Source organism: Chlorocebus sabaeus, chromosome 15, assembly GCF_047675955.1.
Source record: "Chlorocebus sabaeus isolate Y175 chromosome 15, mChlSab1.0.hap1, whole genome shotgun sequence".
Taxonomy (NCBI): Eukaryota; Metazoa; Chordata; class Mammalia; order Primates; family Cercopithecidae; genus Chlorocebus; species Chlorocebus sabaeus.
The window spans coordinates 69,189,542-69,209,136 of record NC_132918.1 but is presented as its reverse complement, the minus strand read 5'-3'; the positions used below and the strand labels follow the sequence as shown (position 1 = coordinate 69,209,136).

The 19,595-nt window shown below is 44.0% G+C and overlaps 1 protein-coding gene across 3 annotated transcripts in view; it reads right to left on the bottom strand.

The window, feature by feature from the left end:
• The window catches only part of UBE2E1 (ubiquitin conjugating enzyme E2 E1), an 83,180-nt gene extending 64,375 nt beyond the window's left edge, over positions 1 to 18,805 (bottom strand). Inside the window, exons 1-3 of one of the 3 annotated variants that reach the window (XM_008009280.3) lie at positions 18,632 to 18,805; positions 17,295 to 17,479; positions 13,233 to 13,283 (exon numbers count right to left, since the gene is read on the bottom strand). In XM_008009280.3, coding sequence (XP_008007471.1) covers positions 13,233 to 13,283; positions 17,295 to 17,446 — 203 coding nt within the window. In that variant the 5' untranslated portion in view covers positions 17,447 to 17,479; positions 18,632 to 18,805. Of the gene's footprint in view, positions 1 to 13,232; positions 13,284 to 14,218; positions 14,309 to 17,294; positions 17,480 to 18,631 lie in introns of those variants that run through there. The other 2 variants (XM_073023642.1, XM_073023643.1) reach the window with 2 other exon arrangements.
• Positions 18,806 to 19,595: the final 790 nt, after the last annotated feature.

The window sequence follows — 19,595 nt, the reverse complement described above, 5'->3', positions numbered from 1 at the left end:
CACTTTTTTCTCTGCTAAGTCATCAAAGAATGCCTTTCTTCACAAATTCGTTATCAATATACACCTCACAATAAACAGGACACAGGGACAGAGAAGGGAGCATCCGGTCCTTCCTAGGTCCAAATCTCCATAACAAATAAGTTTGCGCTCCAAGATCTTAACAAGTTTTTACCTTTTTACCAAAATCATGTGTCTTAACTTGCTACAACATATAATTTCCTCCCAATACAGGTAAATGTGAATAGTTACAGTAAAATGTAGATGGAGAAATCCCCACATCTACATAGAATCCAGTAGTGTGGATGCAGAGAATGGCAACAACTTCAAATTTCAGTTTTAATAAGAACTGTGTCCTCAATATATGATTTACTTTAGGAATGGTCCAAATCACTTGACAATGTTTACTTTGGATGTGAGAACATCTCAGAACACCAAGCTACAAAAAATAAATGTCTTTTCGGGGGTTACCAATCTCCCTGAAGGATGAAGTTAGGCATTCTGAGGACTTTGAGAGAGAGGGTTACTCAGAAAAAGGCCAAAGCAGTGTGATATACTAGCAAGTAGTATATGATGCTGCTAACTTTACTGCCAGTCTCTGCACACACATTACTATAACCACTTAACATACATTTGTTCTGAAATATTTACTTAGGTTAGAGGAAAGGTATCTTTCATGTTTATAAAAAATCCTCCTGAGTGCTTGTAATAAAACAAATGTTTTCTTTTAGGGTCTTTTTCTCTGCTAAGTCAACAATCTCCTTTTATTTAGGATAAATGTGTTGTAGCAAAGTCTGCTAAGAAATAAATTTTTATAACACCAATTCTAATAAATTACCTTAAAAATTGAGATGTACTCCCACAGAGGAGGAAAGGCTGTAAGTGGTAGTAGGAACAATTTAAATTACTTGTGCAGCAAAATTCCTATGTAGCCAAAACATTTGTGGTTCCACATATTATTTGTTGCTTTTCTCTGGCAGTACAGTACCTAATGCTTTTGTGATTCCAACTAATTACCCTCTGAATTAGAAGAATGATTCCTAATCCTAAAACTTTCTTAATTCTACCCTCAATTATCAAGTTAAGCAGGACCAAGAGTATTTGGCATAATCTGAAACAAATTATTAAGACACAGTCAGTGGACAATTAAAAAGATAATGCTTATATGATGCTTTAAGAGTTCTAGGTTATCCAATGTAAAGCATTAACGTAACAGCCCATATTAAAAGGATGAGAAACAGGCTGGGCGCAGAGGCTCATGCCTGTAATCCCAGCACTTTGGGAGGCCAAGGCAGGTGGATCACAAGGTCAGGAGTTTGAGACCAGCCTGGCCAACATGGTGAAACCTCATCTCCACTAAAAATACAAAAATTAAGCAGGCATGGTGGCACATGCCTGTAACCCCAGTTACTCAGGAGGCTGAGACGGGAGAATCGCTAGAACCCAGGAGGCAGAGGTTACAGTGAGCCAAGGCACTACTGCACTCCAGCCTGGGCGACAGAGCAAGGCTTCGTCTGTGGAAGGGAGGCAGTGACGGCAGGGGCGGGATGAAAAACATTAAATATGATGAATAACTTATGCTGTGTTAAAAATATATACATACACCCAACTCATTCTAGTGCATTCTCCAGCTTGAACAGAATACAAAAGGTCAATGCAAATCAAAGCATGTAAAACATTTTTAAGGACGGCAGCAGCAATTTACTGATTTTCCAATTTATCCAGTAGTTTCAAACCAAGTCTTGTAAACGAGATTCATCAAGATGTACTACATGAACCTGACACTATTTACTTGTAACATCCATGGTACAACATTAACCTAAAGATTACAAAGGACTCGAATCTCGTAAAGTAGAAATTAACTTTTTTTGGTGAGGAAAGAGGGGAGATCAGAAAAAAAAATCCTTTGAGAATCCACTGAAAATGGTAGTAGGCCCTTTCCCCATCCTTCCCCCAAAATTATATATACCGTGTTAAGCAATTCTGCCCAAAAGTGTAGAAAGTAGATAATACCACATCACTTTTCTGGATAAATACAATGAAATATTTTAACTAGGAAGAGTAATACAAACAGATTCTCATTCTTGAAAATCGTTCCTCCTTTTCCATTGTCTCTCCTCTAAACCAGGTTTGACATGTGAAGGTCACCAACAAACCTGAGGTAAAATCCAGTGGTCACTTGCTGGTCTTCATCTTTTTCTACTGCACTGCACCATTTCCCACTTGATCACTCTACCTCAAAACTTTCTGCTCACTGCTTTCTAGTACTACGCTCTCTTAAGTTTCCTTCTGTCTTCTTTGCTGGCTTTTCCTACTGTACACTTGTAAATGCCAGATGCCTGAGTCTCCATCCTGGGCACTCTTCTCACGATGCCTTTCCTTTCTAGGAGAGATAAAGGCATTCCCAAGACACTCAAGAGCCTCTATTTGGTAAGGTCTCCTTTGCAAATGTGTATGTATCTCAAGCTCACAATATTCCTCAGAGCTCCAATTACCTATGTCTCACTTATTTTTGACACCTTCATTTGGATGCCTCATGGGAATAATTTCAAATCTATCAAGTCCAAAAAGGAGTCATTTCCACCCTGCCCTTATCTCCCCCGCCACCCACCACATGTGCACCCTACGGCCCTACTCTAGGCCTAGGAGTCTACCTCTCAGTAAAACATCACCATCATCTAGCCAACTGCAAAAAAACACAGAAGCTTGGAGTCATTCTTGTTCCTGTCCCTCATCTGTCACGTGCAATAGGTCCCTGTGTTCTACCATATCTCCACTGCCACCACCTTAATCCTAGCCACGTGCACCAGCTAGCTTGAAACAGAGCAATACCCTCTTTTCTGGTTTCCCCTCCTCCGCTAGTGTCTTCCTTCCAGCTATTTTCCACGCAGCAGGGAGGGTGGGAAAAGCCTTTTAAAGCATTACTGAGAAAAACCCAAACTCTCTACTTACCATGGTTTACATAATCAGCATCACCTGACTTGTCCCCGCCTCAGGGCCTGTTTTTACCTTCCCTCTGTCCCAGATGTCTTGTGGTACTTTTCACAAGGCCATTTCCTTTCCTATCTTTTAGGTCTTTGACTACATGTCTTTGTAAGCCTTCTCTAGGTAACCCTCATACCTTCCCCAATTATTCTCCATCACTGCACTCCGTCAATTTCTTTCCTACTAGTCATTACAAATTGTACTAATCCTTTTGCTTAGTTGCTGTTTATATTGTCCACTAAAATTCAGGTTTCACAAGCCAGAGGCCAGGTCTGTTTTAGTCACCTACAGAACAATGCCTAGCACACAGCAGACACGCTAATGTTTTAAATGATTACAATCTGATCTACTCATGCTGCTATCACATGTATAACAGAGCTTCATAATAATGCTGACTTTTTGAGCTGCATCACATCTGAAACTTTTCTCCAAGTAAGATCATCCCAAGTTACTCTATTTACTCTCATCTGTTTGAAAATGTGCCTCAATGCCTTTTTCTGTAGAGTTTACTAGAGGCCCATCCCACATCAATTTTCCATCAATCAATTTAAATAAATACAAATGGCCAATGTACTGGCAGTAGGGATAATGATCATCATTTCAATGCTAGTAGACCCTACTAAGACTTCTCCGTCGTATTACTATTTAAAATTTAATAATGACTCAGATCACTACAGACAAGTCAGACATGACACCTGTGGCAAATCTGCCTTTGAATGCTATATAAGAGGGCTATGCATTCACTTTGTCATATTCGGGTCAGCAAGTACTTTGGAAAGCAGACAGAATTCAGTTTTTAACTACTCTGTTAAAAGTATTAGTGAACAATACACTGCCCCAACAGTTTGCTGTCACTGTAGCAAAAACCCAGTGACAACTTAAGTATGTTCTGTATGTGAAAACCTTTGGCTTTGTAAGATTTCCTGAGTGGGATGGGACATCAACTTGGCCTTCCAAAGGCTGATCATCTATGTAATGTGGCATGGACTCTACAAAGTAATCCATAATCAGTGCATATATATTTCAAGAAAAGAGCCACTAGCATACAGCAGAGTTCCTGGATTACGGTTCTCAAGCAGGGGCTTTGATGAGCTTTTAGCCTATAAAGGAGGAGGTTTCCCAGAGGATTAGAAGCATATTCTGACACCAGTTACTAGGTCTTTTGTTTCACTTTAGAGCATGGCTGCATAAAAGAGGCTGAATAAGAATGGGCTTATTATGAAACTCAGTTTCACTTCACTGGTGACAGGGAATGTGTCAGATGTCTCAGGCGGGTGCCAACATCTCTAACATAACCAACTATCTGGAATAACTGTAGGACTTGGGGGACCATCTCTAGGAACCCAATGTATTTAGCAGCCCTAGACTCTTGCTCACTTGTTAGCAAATGGTAACTTTACAATAAGGTTACCATTTGTACCTCTGTAGACTAAGAGTCCACGTCACATTACATAAATGATAAACCTTACATAAAGTCAAAACAAGCAATTCAAAGGTGTTACATTTTCTCCAATACATCTTTTCTCAATCGAGCCTGCAGCAGAGATCACGTCTTTTTTTTGCCACACTGACGTCCAGAGCTTATCTGTGATTGCAGGAAGGTCAAAATTGCTAAAACTGCTTGGGAGCCAACTCACAAAGACTGCCAGCAATGGACAGCTGTAAAATGTGACAGCAATTTCCCCAGCAATTTCCATTATTTTCTGAAGAGGGTAATGAAGATGTTCTATTAAACCATCAGACCAAATTATGTTTTTGTGTTTTGTGTTTTAACAAATATGTATTGTTTATCTACCCTTTCTTGGACACTGTAGGGATATAAAGACATAATAATCCCTGCTTTCAAGGAACTTCAAATCTGCTGGGAAAGAACACAAACCAAATAACACCAGAAAGATGCTGCTTCTTTTCAGTTCTATACAAGTACCTAGAGTGCTATTCAAACACCAAAAATGCTTCCAGTCCTCTAGAAAATTCCAAGCTACCAGCCTTTCTAACTATACATTCTCTCACTTATGGCCTAAATTCTCTAGGGCCATCACTTTCTCTATAATTAGTTATAAAACATTACATCTGCCTCTCTAGCAATTTATTTTACTTTATTTATTTATTTATTTATTTATGTATTTTATTTTATTTTATTTTTTGAGACCGAGTCTCGCTCTGTCGCCCAGGCTGGAGCGCAGTGGCACGATCTTGGCTCACGGCAACCCCTGCCTCCCAGGTTCAAGCGATTCTTCTGCCTCAGCCTCCTGAGTAGCTGGGACTACAGGCCCATGCCACTGCGCCTGGCTGATTTTTTGTATTTTTAATAAAGATGGGGTTTCACCATGTTAGCCAGGATGGTCTCAGTCTCCCAACCTCGTGATCCTGCCCACCTCTTCCTCCCAAAGTGCTGGGATTACAGGCGTGAGCCACCGCGCCCGGCCTCTCTAGCAATTTTTACTCTCTTCGTTTCTATACTTGCTTCTTCCTCTCAGCCTACAAAACATACACCTAAGTTCTTATACTTTAGAGCCCCAAGAGAAAATTTCCTTGATCTCCCTCTAGGGACTTTTGCAACCTTGTGGCTTTCCTCCTATTCCTTTCTCCAAGTCCTCTTCATTTCCCATCCTCCATCTGTAGACATCCCTCAGAGCACAATTCTTTCCTCCTCCAATCTCGGCAATCTTGTGCACTTTACCATCACTCAAACTTTCAAATCTAATGTGGACTACTAAAATCAGTTCCAGCCTCAGTTCCACTGTCAGGCCACCTCAGATTCCATGTGCGCAAAGCTAAACACACGGAAGAATCATAATGCCCACAGCTCACTTTCAAATGGTTCCACAAAATTAACATATAGAGATAAGAGACAGACAGAGCAAACATGGTGAAATTTTGCTGAGGAATCAGGGTGAAGGGTGAGTGCTTGCTGTATCATTCTTTTAACTTTTCCTGTAGCTGTGAAAATGGTCAAACTAAAGCGCTGGGAAAAACATGTAGGGTCAGAATCAAAGACAGAAATCATTGTCCTTGCCTTTTAGGAAGTTTATAATCTATTTAATTTGTCTAATCTAATCTAAAAGTAAGCCATGTAGATCTGGGAGTTCAATGACTGATTTAATAATAAACTCAAATATATAATCAAATTGCAAATATTTACTGAAGACCTACTAAGTGGCAGCAACATGCTAAGCATTGCATGTGATCAACAAAGCAAATAATAAAAACTTTTTTTAACCCTGCGGACAGGGTCCATACATCTCTGCCTCCCTCAAGCCAGTTCATCCGCCTGCCTTATTTATTTCTGTTAATGCACCACCAACTTCCCCAACACCCAGAAGAACCTGACTCCTTTTCAAGTCCTCCATATCGAAATCAGTGGCTAAGTCCTATGGATTCTATTGTCTTCTACCTCTCCTTCCTCTCCACTTTGATAGCCACCACTTATACCCCAGACCATCTTGACCTTCCACCTGAACTACTACAGCAATCTCCAAGTCTCTTGGTTCCTACTGAGCTCCACTCAATCCTTGCTCTGTCTCTACCCAGATAGCCAACTCTATCTGAATGACAGCCCCTACTCAAAAGGGTTTTAATGATTCTCCAGCATTTACAAAATAAAATTTAAAGCCTTAGCCTGACACTGAAGAACACAAGCTTTATCTACTACTATTTATTCTCCCATTAAGTTTCTTACTCTCCAGACACAGCTTTTACTCAGTTCTGCCCAATAGTGTCCTTTTTCTGTCTTCCTTCTGCTGTCCTGGCTTACATTGTTTCCTCCATCAGGAATATCCCTTATTCTTCCCCACCCCATTTCTCACCTCCTCCATGAAGCTTTCCCAGATCACTAAGTTCTCCAGCCACAATCCCTCAAACTCAAGTCAAAGTAATCTCTCACTCCTCTGAAACTTTATAACATGATATCTGCATTTTATTATTTGCCAAATAATATTTATATTTCCAAGTACCACTCAAAATCTGAGTGTGCATGTCTTATCATCCTGACTAGATTATGAACTCCTTGAAGGTAGTGCCTTTTCTTTTTTCTTTTATTTTTTGAGACAGGGTCTCACTCCGTCGCCCAGGCCGGAGTGCAGTGGTGTGATCTCGGCTCACTGCAACCTCTGCCTCCGGGGCTCAAGTGATTCTCCCGCCTCAGCCTCGAGAGTAGCTGGGATTACAGGTGTGCATCACCACGCCCGGCTAATTTTTGTATTTTTGGGAGAGACGAGGTTTCACCATGTTGGCCAGGCTGGTCTCAAACTCCTGACCTCAGGTGATCCACCCACCTCGGCCTCCCAAAGTGCTGGGATTACAGGCGTGAGCCACCATGCCCAGCTTCTGCCTTTTCATTTATAACAGGCCCTCAAAGTTTGTGACAGAAATTTAACATCAGTGTTCTTAACAAGAATCCCCAAAAACTGTGAGTGCTGCCTTCTAAGCTGTAAGCATTTTTCTCAAAATACTGATTAATATTTTAACAGTGGTATAGCTGTTTATTGTGATAAAATATATATAACATGAAATTTACCATTTAACCATTTTAAGTGTACAATTTAGTGTCATTAATTACATTCACAATATTGTGCAACCATCACCATTATTTCCAAAATTTTTACTACCTCAGAAAGAAACTCTGTATTCATTAAGAAATAACTCCCCTGGCCGGGCGCGGTGGCTCACACCTGTAATCCTAGCACTTTGGGAGGCCGAGGCGGGCGGATCACAAGGTCAGGAAATTGAAACCACGGTGAAACCCCGTCTCTACTAAAACTACAAAAAATTAGCCGGGCGCGGTGGCGGGCGCCTGTAGTCCCAGCTACTCCGGAGGCTGAGGCGGAAGAATGGCGTGAACCCGGGAGGCGGAGCTTGCAGTGAGCAGAGGTCGTGCCACTGCACTCCAGCCTGGGCGAGAGTGAGACCCCGTCTTAAAAAAAAAAAAAAAAAAAAAAGGTTATACTAAGTGAAATAAACTAGACCCAAAAAGACAAATAGTGTATGATTCCACTTATATGAAATACCTAGAATAGGCAAACTCGTAAGGACAGACAGTAGATTAGAGGTTTTCAGGGACTGAAGGGAGGGGAGAATGGGGAGTTATTTCTTTCTTTTTTTTTTTTTTTGAGATGGAGTCTCTCTCTGTCGCTCAGGCTGGAGTACAGTGGCGCCATCTCGGCTCACTGCAAGCTCCGCCTCCCGGGATCACGCCATTCTCCCGCCTCAGCCTCCTGAGTAGCTGGGACTAGAGGCGCCCGCCACCGCGCCCGGCTAATTTTTTGTATTTTTAGTAGAGACGGGGTTTCACCGTGGTCTCCATCTCCTGACCTTGTGATCCGCCCGCCTCGGAAAGTGCTGGGATTACAGGCGTGAGCCACCGCGCCGCCAGGGGAGTTATTTCTTAACGAATACAGAGTTTCTTTAAGAGACGGGGTTTCACCGTGTTCGCCAGGATGGTCTGGATCTCCTGACCTTGTGATCTGCCCGCCTCAGGCGGGCCACCTGAGGTGGCTTACAGGCGTGAGTCACCACACCCGGCCCACTTAGTATAACATTTTTAAGGTTCAGCCATGTTGTATCCATGCATCAGAACTTCATTCCTTTTCATAAACGAATATTCCATTTTATGTATTAACCACATTTTGTTTACCCACTCATCTATTGACAGACACTTGGGTTTTTTCCACTTTTTGCCTACTATGAATAATGCTATGAATACTGACATACAAGTTTGAGCCTCTGTTTTTAATTATTCAGGGTACATAGCTAGGCGTAAAATTATTGGGTCATACGGTAATTCTGTTTAGCTTTCTGAGGAATAACAATAGTATAGTTTTACAATCCAGATACAGTCTTTTGGTAAACACAACCACCACAAGACTTCCTACTCATTTGAAAGGCAATTCATTTCCAGATAGGTTTCTTTCCTCTCTAATAGGAAAGGACCCCGGTGTTGATCTAATTCCCAACAGCCTGACCCTAGTATGGGTGCTATTTTGATTGTGCTGAAACCCCAGCCTCCTGGTTGTCACAATTTTTCAACACTGCCTCTACATGCATAAAGGTATACAGTGCAATGATGAAACTAAACATCATTCAGATGTTTAAGTCACACGTCTATCCTTAACGCATTTAGTAACATCAGATAAATGAAAGATACTAAAAGTAAGAATACTTTTCAGCACATAAGATACAGGGTTTTGTCAAGGATGACTTCTGCTGAACCTATTTCTTATACCCAAACAACCATTTAAAACATGCTGAACCTGGACGAGGTATGTAACACTCCACCGTGGCAAGAAAAGGATCTCTTTTCATTCTGAACCATGATGAGCAGCCTTGGGACTTCTGAACTGACATCTCATTACCATTACCACCAATTCGAGGAGGTAGTGGAATGTCAGAAAAATACAATATAAATTCACAGAAACTAGGTGGAAGTATACAAAGTGCTAACTTGGAGCATCTGGGTGCAATGAGCAGGATCAGAAGAGGTCATCAGGACTATCTTTTGCTTTTTACTCCACAAACCTCTGTATTTGAATTTTTCAAAAACACGTATTCTTGCATAATATGATGGCTTAAAACTATTTAAAATATAGGCAGTGTTAGAAAAAAAAAAAAAGCTATCAAAAGAAGGCTAAATGGAAATTCTGTCACATACAGAAAAACTAGTATCAGGACCAGGCACCATGGCTCATGCCTGTAATCCCAGCACTTTGGAAGGGCAAAGTGGGTGGACCGCTTGAGGCCAGGAGTTTAAGATCAGCCTGGCCAACAGGTGAAACCCAGTCTCTACAAAAAATACAATGAATTAACCAAGCGTAGTGTCGAGCGCCTGTAGTTTCTGCTACTTGGGGGCCTGAGGCAGGAGGATAGCTTGAGCCCGTGCTTGAAGTGTTTAATGACTTTTCAGGCATTTTATCCTAAAATAGCACCCCATCTGAATTTTTAGGTTAAGTCACCACTGAGACATTTACTCATGATACAAATGTATTCATTAAATAAAATCTGAAGTTTAAAGGACTTAGGCAAACTATGCCATTTAGTTGTACAGACATACTGTTTACAGACATTCATGTCTACAGGCTAGTTATAACTAGTGAATTTAGCAAAGTTTGAGCCCTGGGTTATAAATAATGGCTGCAAAACTGACTCTAGTGGCCCAGACTTCATCAGCTATCTAAAAGGCATAATTTTACAATCTAAGATCTGGCACACTTTAGGGAATCATTACAAAGTTAACATATTTTTTCCCCTAAAAGAATAGAGCCAAATGATAGGGGAATAAAAGCCTAACTAAAATGAAGAGTGAGTTGGGAAACTATTTTGTGTGCGCGCACACACAGACACACAAATAGTTCAGAGATACTAAATTAAGTTCAGAGATACTAAAATTAAGAATTTGATTTCTACGGCAACATAAAGCAGTTTGAAAATACTTACTTAAAATTACTTTTGACCGGGTCATTGAACACAATCTGTACTGTGTTCTAAAAAATATCCACCCAACATAATATACAACATTAAGAATTTAATTTTATGTTTTCACACATTATAATATATTGAGCAACTGCATTTCACATAAGTTTTGATTCTCAGTAACTTCAAATATTTTTGCCAAGTGCTAAAATTAGTGGACACAAGCAGTGCACCTTCCTTCAAGAGGAGCAATTCTTCTGATTTGCAATAATCAACTGTTTACTGAGAAGTTACTATGTGCCAAGTGCCATATTTTAATAACATGTTTAAAACTACACACTGAATGCTAACTGAAGAAAGAAATATAGCAAAGGGTAGAAATATAAGACAGACTAATGAAAACCAATTATTTAACTCATTCAAATCTCATGCTTTCATGCTGAGGGTAATTTTAAACATGTATGCACTTAATATATCGCTTAATACATAGATTTTCATTGGATGCTGACTTCAAAAAGTATCACCAAGGCCGGGCGTGGTGGCTCACGCCTGTAATTCCAGCACTTTGGGAGGCAGAGGCAGGTGGATGACAAGGTCGGGAGTTCAAGACCAGCCTGGCCAACATGGTGAAACCGCGTCTCTACCCAAAATACAAAAACTGGCTGGACATGGTGGCACGTGCCTGTAATCCTAGCTACTCAGGAGGCTGAGGCAGGAGAATTGCTTGAACCGGGACCCGGGAGGAGGAGGTTGCAGTGAGCTGAGATCACGCCACTGCACTCCAGCCTGGGCTACAGAGCAAGACTCCGTCTCAAAAAGAAAATAAATAAATAAATAAAAAATCTATCTTTATCTCCAATAAAGTACATTAAAATATTAAATAATTAAATCCCAAAAGGTAACAGCACAAAACGTAAAACCAAACTCATTTAAGAGAGCTAAATACTGGGACTACTATATAACATTAAGACAGCACCATTAGTAAGCCAACCAAAAGTAAAAATTTTAATTCACATTACTCAAACAGCCCCACTGGAAAATAAAGTCATCTTTATTGTTAAAAGACAATATCATAGACATTCTCTTGCAAAATGAAGATGCCTCGTATTTTCTCTGAAATCAGAGATTTTTCTAAAAATTTAGTATTTTGAGCTTTGTCTCCCTAACACCAATCACCCAACGGGCACCCAGTTTGGAGCATCCCCTGACCACAGGTAATGCCCAAACATTTCACGTAAAGGGCTAATTGGGAGGGTTTCCCAAAGGTAAAAAAGTTCCACATGCCTCAGGAGCATAAATCTCTCACACATAAACTCAGTTAAAATGATGTGAAACTTAAGTGTACTTATCCTGTTTTTTAAAATGATTAATCCCATGAAAATCTTCAAATGGTTTATAATTTTAGATTTGATTGTGCTTATTCACAAGAAAGCCATTATATGTTTTAATCAATGTTATCAATAACACACATATAGGAGACCACAATACCGCAGGAGCAATAACTAGACAGCACAGATCCACCTTGGGGAACGTACACGGATTCCACACAAACAACCAAAGGAAGCTACAGGCTTCCATTTGAACCACCACAATCAAAACAATGAGTTAGGTCTAAGTCTTATTGTTTCTCCACTTCTCAACCATCTTGAGAGATTATTGGCCATGAAAGAATTCCCCAGAATAATTAAGTGCTTCAATTATAAACTATAGTTTAAGACCATATCAAACTCAAAACGACTTTCCTTACAAAACAGGACAAAGTTTCACCGAAAAGCATCCCACACCTCATCACCATTAAGAATGAATATAACCAAAATGGCAATAGTTTTGTATTTAATCCACTAATTAGTTTACAAAGTTCACTGTTAATAAACAAAATATTTCATTTAGCTTTTCAACCTATTCCCACACACTCATCTTAAAAATTGTGTACAGCCACTAATACTTTGTTGTCAGTAACTTCTACTCCTACCAATAAGTTTAGAATATTTCTGAAATCTCACATTCCTTTCCAACGCCGATCCTGAGAACTAGGTTAAATGTTATACTTAATTTTTAAAGTATTGGAGTTACAGGACCTCCATTAAATGAATGGCGCTATTCTAATACATAGTTGTAAGTCACCCCTCACTTCACTGTTGATCTAGTAAAGTCATCAAGTCTTCCAGCTTGACTCAACAGTAGCAAAATGGCTTCTCTAAATAAAGTTGCGATCAACAAACCCTTAGAAAGCTGGTTTCAATTTGTTTTGAAACTGAAACACACATATGTACATAGTCTGAATAAAGCAAGTGAAAAAAACACCCCCATGAAAGAGTTTAAACTCACAATGTAAAAGAAAACCTTTACCAAAGCTAGAAATTGTTTCCTGAATTGCTCTGTCAAAAGTCTAATAAAAAATCTATATGCTACGGAGTGTTTGAAGATCCAGTGTTTAACTCTACGTTCTCTTAGCTTAGCAGAGATTGAATAAGAGATTACTATAGCAAAGCAGTTTTCCAAACCAAAATGTCCTTCGCATCTAAAAGGTTTTGCATCATCCTTAATGGCATACCAAAGACCCATGATTAGGCAAGGATACACCTTTAAATTTACTTTAGTTTTGTTTCATATATGTAAAACTCCATTCCAAATAAATCCATTACTTCTCCTCAACAGTAGTGAGCTTGTCAGAGGCTCATCAAAACATTATACTCAGATTAATAAATTTCAGCTGTTACGTGATGTTAGTGCCATAACAAGCATTAGCCAAAGAATAAAAGAAAAAGTATATAATAAAAAGAAAAACCCAAGACAATGGTTATACGAATTTAAAAATGAAAAAAATCTGAAAAGCAACTCACCTGCAGTTAGGTGGAGGATCTAAAGTGATGTCCGCCAGCTCCTTCTGAATTCTGGAGTAGGGGAAATGAGAAAGACAAACACAAGAAACATTAAGGCGTGGAAGCCTCCCACCTGTAACGTGCAGGTCTGCAAAGAAACCTAAGCGCGATCACTGGATTCTACTGGGCAAAGAGGAAACTACACACATCAAGAGCTTCAGGTCCCTAGTTTAGGAAAAAACTTTTCACAGAGGCAGTGAGGCGGCCTGGACTCCTCTACGAAGTTTGACTTCCAACCTTGCCTCGCAAACCAGGGCAGTTCTATTCCTCGGTGTTTTCCATTTAGGACCTAATTTTAAAGTTTCTCACTTGCGGACCGGTTTCCTCAGTCCCTCCCCTGCACCTCCTCTCCCCAGGCCGGAGAGATCACAGTCATCGGTCCGTGGGAAGGACGCCAGCCTCCAGCCTTCCTTGCCCCTTGGGGCCCTTTCACCCCTCAGATGCCCCCATGCCCACCCCGGCAGGGCGCCCCCCACAGGTCAAAGGTTCGAAGCCTCGCCCGACACCAGACCCGCCCGGAGTCCTCAGTGACGACGCCAACATGGCCGCTCCCCACGAGGCCCCTCGGGCCCGAGTGACCTGCCAGCCGTCGCGGGGTGCCCGGGAGGCCCAGACTGCAGGTCGCTCCCTAGCGGTGGGCTGCCACCGCCCGGCCACCCCACCCCCACCCCGCGCGCGCCCCCGACGGCTCGCGCCTCGCCGGTGAAGTTGCGGGCGGGGGAGGGGAACAGGGTGCCCGCACGGGGGCTGTTCCACGCCGCCCCAGCTCACCTCTCCCGGCGCCCAGAACCTCGGCCCGAGGCCGCGCGCGAAAGCAGGGCGCGAACACCCCCGCCTGCCCCTCGGGCACCACCGACCCCCAGTGGCCGGCCCGCGGCCGCACAGGTGCACCGGACCCTGCCTCCGCCCCGCACGCTCGCCCGGACTCTCGGCCCACCTCCCCGGACCTGCTTTTCCCAGGGCGTCCTCTAACTTCCCGGGGTCTGCCCACTTCCTTTTCCATGGTCCGCTCTCTAGCTCACACTGGGCACAGACCGGGGACCTGCAGTTTTCTCCCTCCGCACCAACCCTCGACTTCACAAAGGGCCCCATCCCCCACTCGTAGGCCGAAGCCAGCAGGCAGTTCACACCAAGCCCTGGCCTTTGTCTTTTGCTTACCTAGGCACTTAGAGCATCAATTAATACGACAAAGTCTGGGGCCTCTAAGCTTCTTCACCTTCTAAACGGTGCCTAATTTTATAACCTTTCCTCCTCCTATCATATAAAGCTCAGTGGGGCTATGTTACAACTTAAAAATCTCACCGAGGCAGCACTGTAGTTAAAAAAATTTTAAACACACACACATACAACAGAGCAATCTAATTCACAAATCATGCGTTTCCCTTTCCAAAGGTTTTCTGCGGGTAGGAGGACGGGCTAGCTATATGTAATGAGGAATAGGTTTTAAGGACGACGACTGGGGGAGGTTCTATAAACCTTCCTACTGGAGGACATTTCCTGTCCCTACAAATCTGTCAACTTTAGAAAGGGGTTTGTTTACAATCTCAATTGACACGTATTTGTGTCCTGCTAAATTCTACTGCTGCCAAAAAGCGTTTCATTTCTCAGACATTCATACTCCTGCTGTTTGACTCATGACTGTACATTAGACAAAGTTTGGAACATTGGTTTCCTGATTCTTTACCTGCATCTTTTCGAATAACTGTATTTTAAGACCTTCACACGTAGGCAAAAATTTCCTCCCCGGAGCACAACGCATATAAAAATACATATTGACTTGTCTTCCTTGCCAACCCAACTCCCACTATAAAATAGTCACGAAAAAGGTAGTTGTTTCTTTAATACCTAAGAAGTGTTAATACCAAAAAGCTTTATCAACGTCATCTTGACAGACAGCATTTGCAATTCCAAAAAAACTGGCAAGAGATTTGCAGGACTAACTCATACCTATTTCCAGAGAGTCATTCTTGTTCAGACCACTTGCAATGGGGGATTTCCTCTACGCACGGTTTAGAAACCACTTTCCAACATGCAGTTAGCAGCCTGTTAGTCTGCCAATTCAGGCTTCTTTTTCACTCCTTCTCCTGGTGAATGTGCCCCTTCCAATTCTATGGGCAACACCTACCTTCCAAATCAATATACTTCACAGAACAGCCTCTATAGGGTCCCACTAACATCAATTTTCCCCATTCTCTTTGCTGGATACACTGTCCCTCTCCTTTTTTTTTTTTCTTTACCTTTTGCTATTAACCTTAGGTCTGCTTTAACACTAATAGCTACTCTTTCAGCAAGATTATCAAGGAGCTAAATTCATTGCAAAAACAAAACAAAAGCACTGATGTTAATTTATAGGTAAAATTACTATTTGTAGCTTCCCACCTTTCATTTTTCTACACCTACCATCTCTTTTCCAGAACTTCCAGATAAATTTTTAACTTGTTTAAAATAAAAGGACAAAGTACGTCTAGTGAAAAAAATCCCCCTCTCTGTAATTCACTCACAATAAAAGCAGAGTATTTTCTAGTTGATAACTGGGTCTTTACCCCCAAATATATTCATGTACACCAGGGATATCTAGCAAAATATAAAAATGCAAATTACCAAAAGCAAGTATCCTGGCTTGAGCACGTGAGGCCAAAAAGTGAATGAGGATCAAAGAGCCTAGAGGATTGAGGTGGGGGGCAGTGTTAAGGAAGGGCCTGTCCCAAGTGGGCAGAGTAGATGCCAGGTTCCAGGAAAACCGCACAGGGCTAATCAGTGAGGGTCAGTTAGGCCTCCTGAGAAGCTGTACAATCAAACCAAACCTATAAAAATGAGAACAATCTTGCAGAGGCACCTTGCCACTTAAGACCTCCACACTATTTTTAAAAAGTCACTCATTCATCAGCTCATGGTTAGGTCACCAAAACACTGCCAAGTTTTCAAATTACAAGTCAGGCAGAATGACAGAACACTCAAACCCTGACTTTCAGGCTCACTACTCAGTAGAGAGATCTAAAGTCTCATGTTCCACTTTATTTTAAACATTGTTAAGAAGGGTATCCCCATCTAACCCATCATTTGGACTTCTTACTATCTTCCTGGTTTGCCACCTTTTTAACAACTGCCCAACTCTGATAGCAGAAGGATTTATGAAAGGGTGTCTCAGGGCTCCTAGGAATCCACTAAAGATTATTTTAAGGGTCATGGTGATCAGAGGATATTACTGAAGGATGGCAGGAATAACAAGTAGCTACCTCCAGAGCCTTAAGAGGAAAAGAATAAAGAAAAAGAGAGACTGCTTAAATTGAAAAAATAAAGCAACGTAACATTTTCACAGCATGAGGACAGCAAATAGCATGAAAAAAAGACAAGTTTCCCTGAAATTTGGTAAACTGAAGTTTTTAAAGAGAACAAAAGAGAACCACAAAAATAACCTAGAATAACTATTTTATAATCACTTACTGATTCATTCATTTGCCTCAACTCTCAGAAAAATCTCTTTAAATTCCACCATAAAACATGTCTTCACCTACTCAATTTTGTACCTGCTAATACGAGTTTCTTATTCCTTATGCAATTTGTGAAGAAAGCTCTATTTGGAAAAGATCATCCATGCAACAGGTGAGGAGAAGGTAAAATGGTCACAGAATTCATTTTGATGCAGTTGTCTGGGCTGGTATTAGTAATTAAGAAATGGGATGATGGCCTTGGGGAAGGTCACAGATCGACCATTAGTAGGACAAGAAATCTGAAATCAGATTTGGGGGTCACTAATAAAAGTAATGAAGATTCTTACAAACTTCAGCAAGAAATGCGAGAGGCAAGCCACAACAGCTGCATGTGAGCAATGATTAAAAAAAAAAAAAACAGAAGCAGCAATAGAGAAAATAATTAGGGCTTCCAAGGCCCTTCTTTCATTTTTAAGAACACATAAACCATGAGGAGCGTTTAAGCTATCCTCATTGGGAGGCAGACCAAATGCAGCAAGAGGCAGTTCGGAAAATAGGAAGCCTATGGAAAAAAAAAAAAAGAGTACGGTACCTCTTGGCGCTGGTGGAGAGGAGTTTGGAGTTTTTGCTCATGCTGACTTTACTCTCCTTCTTCTTGGGGGTGTTTGTTTCTTTCTCGGTTTGCTGGTTGGAAGACGAAGATGAGGAGGAGCTGGTGCTGGCCCTCGAATCGTCATCCGACATAGCGAACCCCCCACCCCACCCCGCAAACAGCCCCTGCAGGGGGAGGGAAACAAAACAGAAACACACAAACCATGCAGCCAGTGTAAATAAGGAACTCGGGTGCTGTCAGGAGGGCATTGACCAGGGGCGCACGCGGCCGCCCACCGCCCTCCACTCGCTTTTCAAAGTCTGCAGGCCCATTAAGGCTTTTGCAAATCGGACGCGGCTTGTTTATTTTTGGCCCCAAGTGGGGAACGCTGTGGGAAAACGGTCTGAAGCTAGGAGAGCGGCCCCTCCCTCGCCCCCCGGGGCTCTCCGCTGGGCAGGGAGGGAGTAGCCCGAGAGGCGAAGGAGGGCAGGGCGGGGGCGCGGGGCGCCACGGCGGGGCAGGGAGGGAAGGTCCCGGCAGCCGGCCGGCCTCGGGGCTGTTTTTGTCCGCTTTGCGGGGGTCGTGGGGTGGGGGGCCGGTGGCCCGGGTGAGAGACTGTGGGGCCACGAGAGGAGTTTGGCGAGGTCGGGAAGAGAGGAGGGGCGGGAAGGAGTAAGAGAGGAAGCCGAAACAGGGGGACGGAGGCGGGGAGCGGGTGCCCGGGTGGGGGAAGGGAGAGGCCGGCGGGGGGCAGGGGCGACGAGGCCCGAGGCCCCCCCGCGCCGCGCCCCGACGCCCCTCCGGGCCTGCCTGCCTCTGGGCCGCCCCGCTCACGGCTGCGCGGCCGGGAGGGGGTCCGGAGCACACGCCCGATCGCCACTCCTGGAGGGGGATAGGGGCTGCGGCGGGGAGTGGGGGGGGTCGGCCTCCGCAGCGAAGAAATAACAATGAGCCCTTCCGTCCCGGAGGGGTTAATCCCCGTGAGCCCCCGCCCCTGGGGAAAACGGGGCTCCCCCAACTCCCCCCCACCCCCGCTCCCGGCCCCCTCGGTGGCCAGTGGGGGGCTCTTGGGGCAGCGCTGACAGTTCGAGCCACAATGACCCCCGCCCCCGATGCGGGCGGCCCCCGCACCCCAAGCGGCCCGGGGTCCCTGCCCATCCCCCGCGGGCGGGCCCCGGACCCCTGAGGCTCCCCAGTCCCTCTCCGCTCCCCCCTCCGGCCCCGTGCCCGGCGGCCCGGCGGCCCCGGCGGCGCGAGTCGGGGGAGGCGGCGAGGGGTGTCCCCGAGGCCCGGCGGCGCGGCCGGGGGGCGGCGGGCCGCTGGGGGGATCCCCGTACCTCTCTTTGTGTCTGGCTCCTCCGTGCCGCCGCGGCGGCTGCTGCTGCGGCTGCGGCTGGGCCTGGCCACTCGTGTCTCTCTCTGGCTGGGAGAGAAGCGGAAGTGCAGCAACAGCAACTATTAAACAGGCAATGGCTTCCCCCAGCCACACACGCTCGCACACACACCACTCCTCCGCCGCCGCCGCCGCCTCCACCTCCTCCTCCTCCTCCTCGCCCTCACCCCTCCCCCACCCGGCCCGGTCCCACCCACCCTCGCTCCCCTCCCCCTGCAACACCTCCTGGGGCTGCGCGAGGAAGACCCAGGAGACCCCAGGAAACCGTGCCCCCCCACACCCCCCCACCCCAGCGCCTCCTCCGGACGCCCGGGAAGGGGGCGAGGGGTGTGAATTTTCTCTTAAGTGGTTTGGGAACCTGGATTCTGGGCGGGAGAGGGGAAGCCAATGGAGATGGGGTCGCTGGGAGTGATTGGAACTGGATGGAATAGGGGGGTCACGAGAGAAAGTTCTTTCCAATGAGGGCTTTTGGAAAGGAGAGGGGTAGGGAGGTGGCAAATTGGTGAAAATGATGGTAATCTGGTGGTGGCAAAGACTTTAGAGAATGCAGCGGGAACTCCACCTAAAAAGCGATTAAAGAGAATAAAAAAATCACACAACAGGGGTTTTCTTTGGACTGACACTTGCTTCTCCTTCTAGCAATTTACCTGCTAGAAGCAGAGGTCAGTTTAGGCACGCCTGTGAGAAAATCCCAAACCAGGAATTTTCTGCTTAGGTCACGCGAGGCACGTGCAGTTTTACAATATTAGATTCTTCCAGTCACTTTTTATAGAAAGTGATGTGGTTTTATAAGAGTGATACAAAGGTTTTGGTGACAGGTAAAACCAACGTGTAACGGGGCTTGCGAATGTGAGAAATCACTGGGTATAAGCTATATACTACTGAATTAGACTGGATTTAGAATTTTT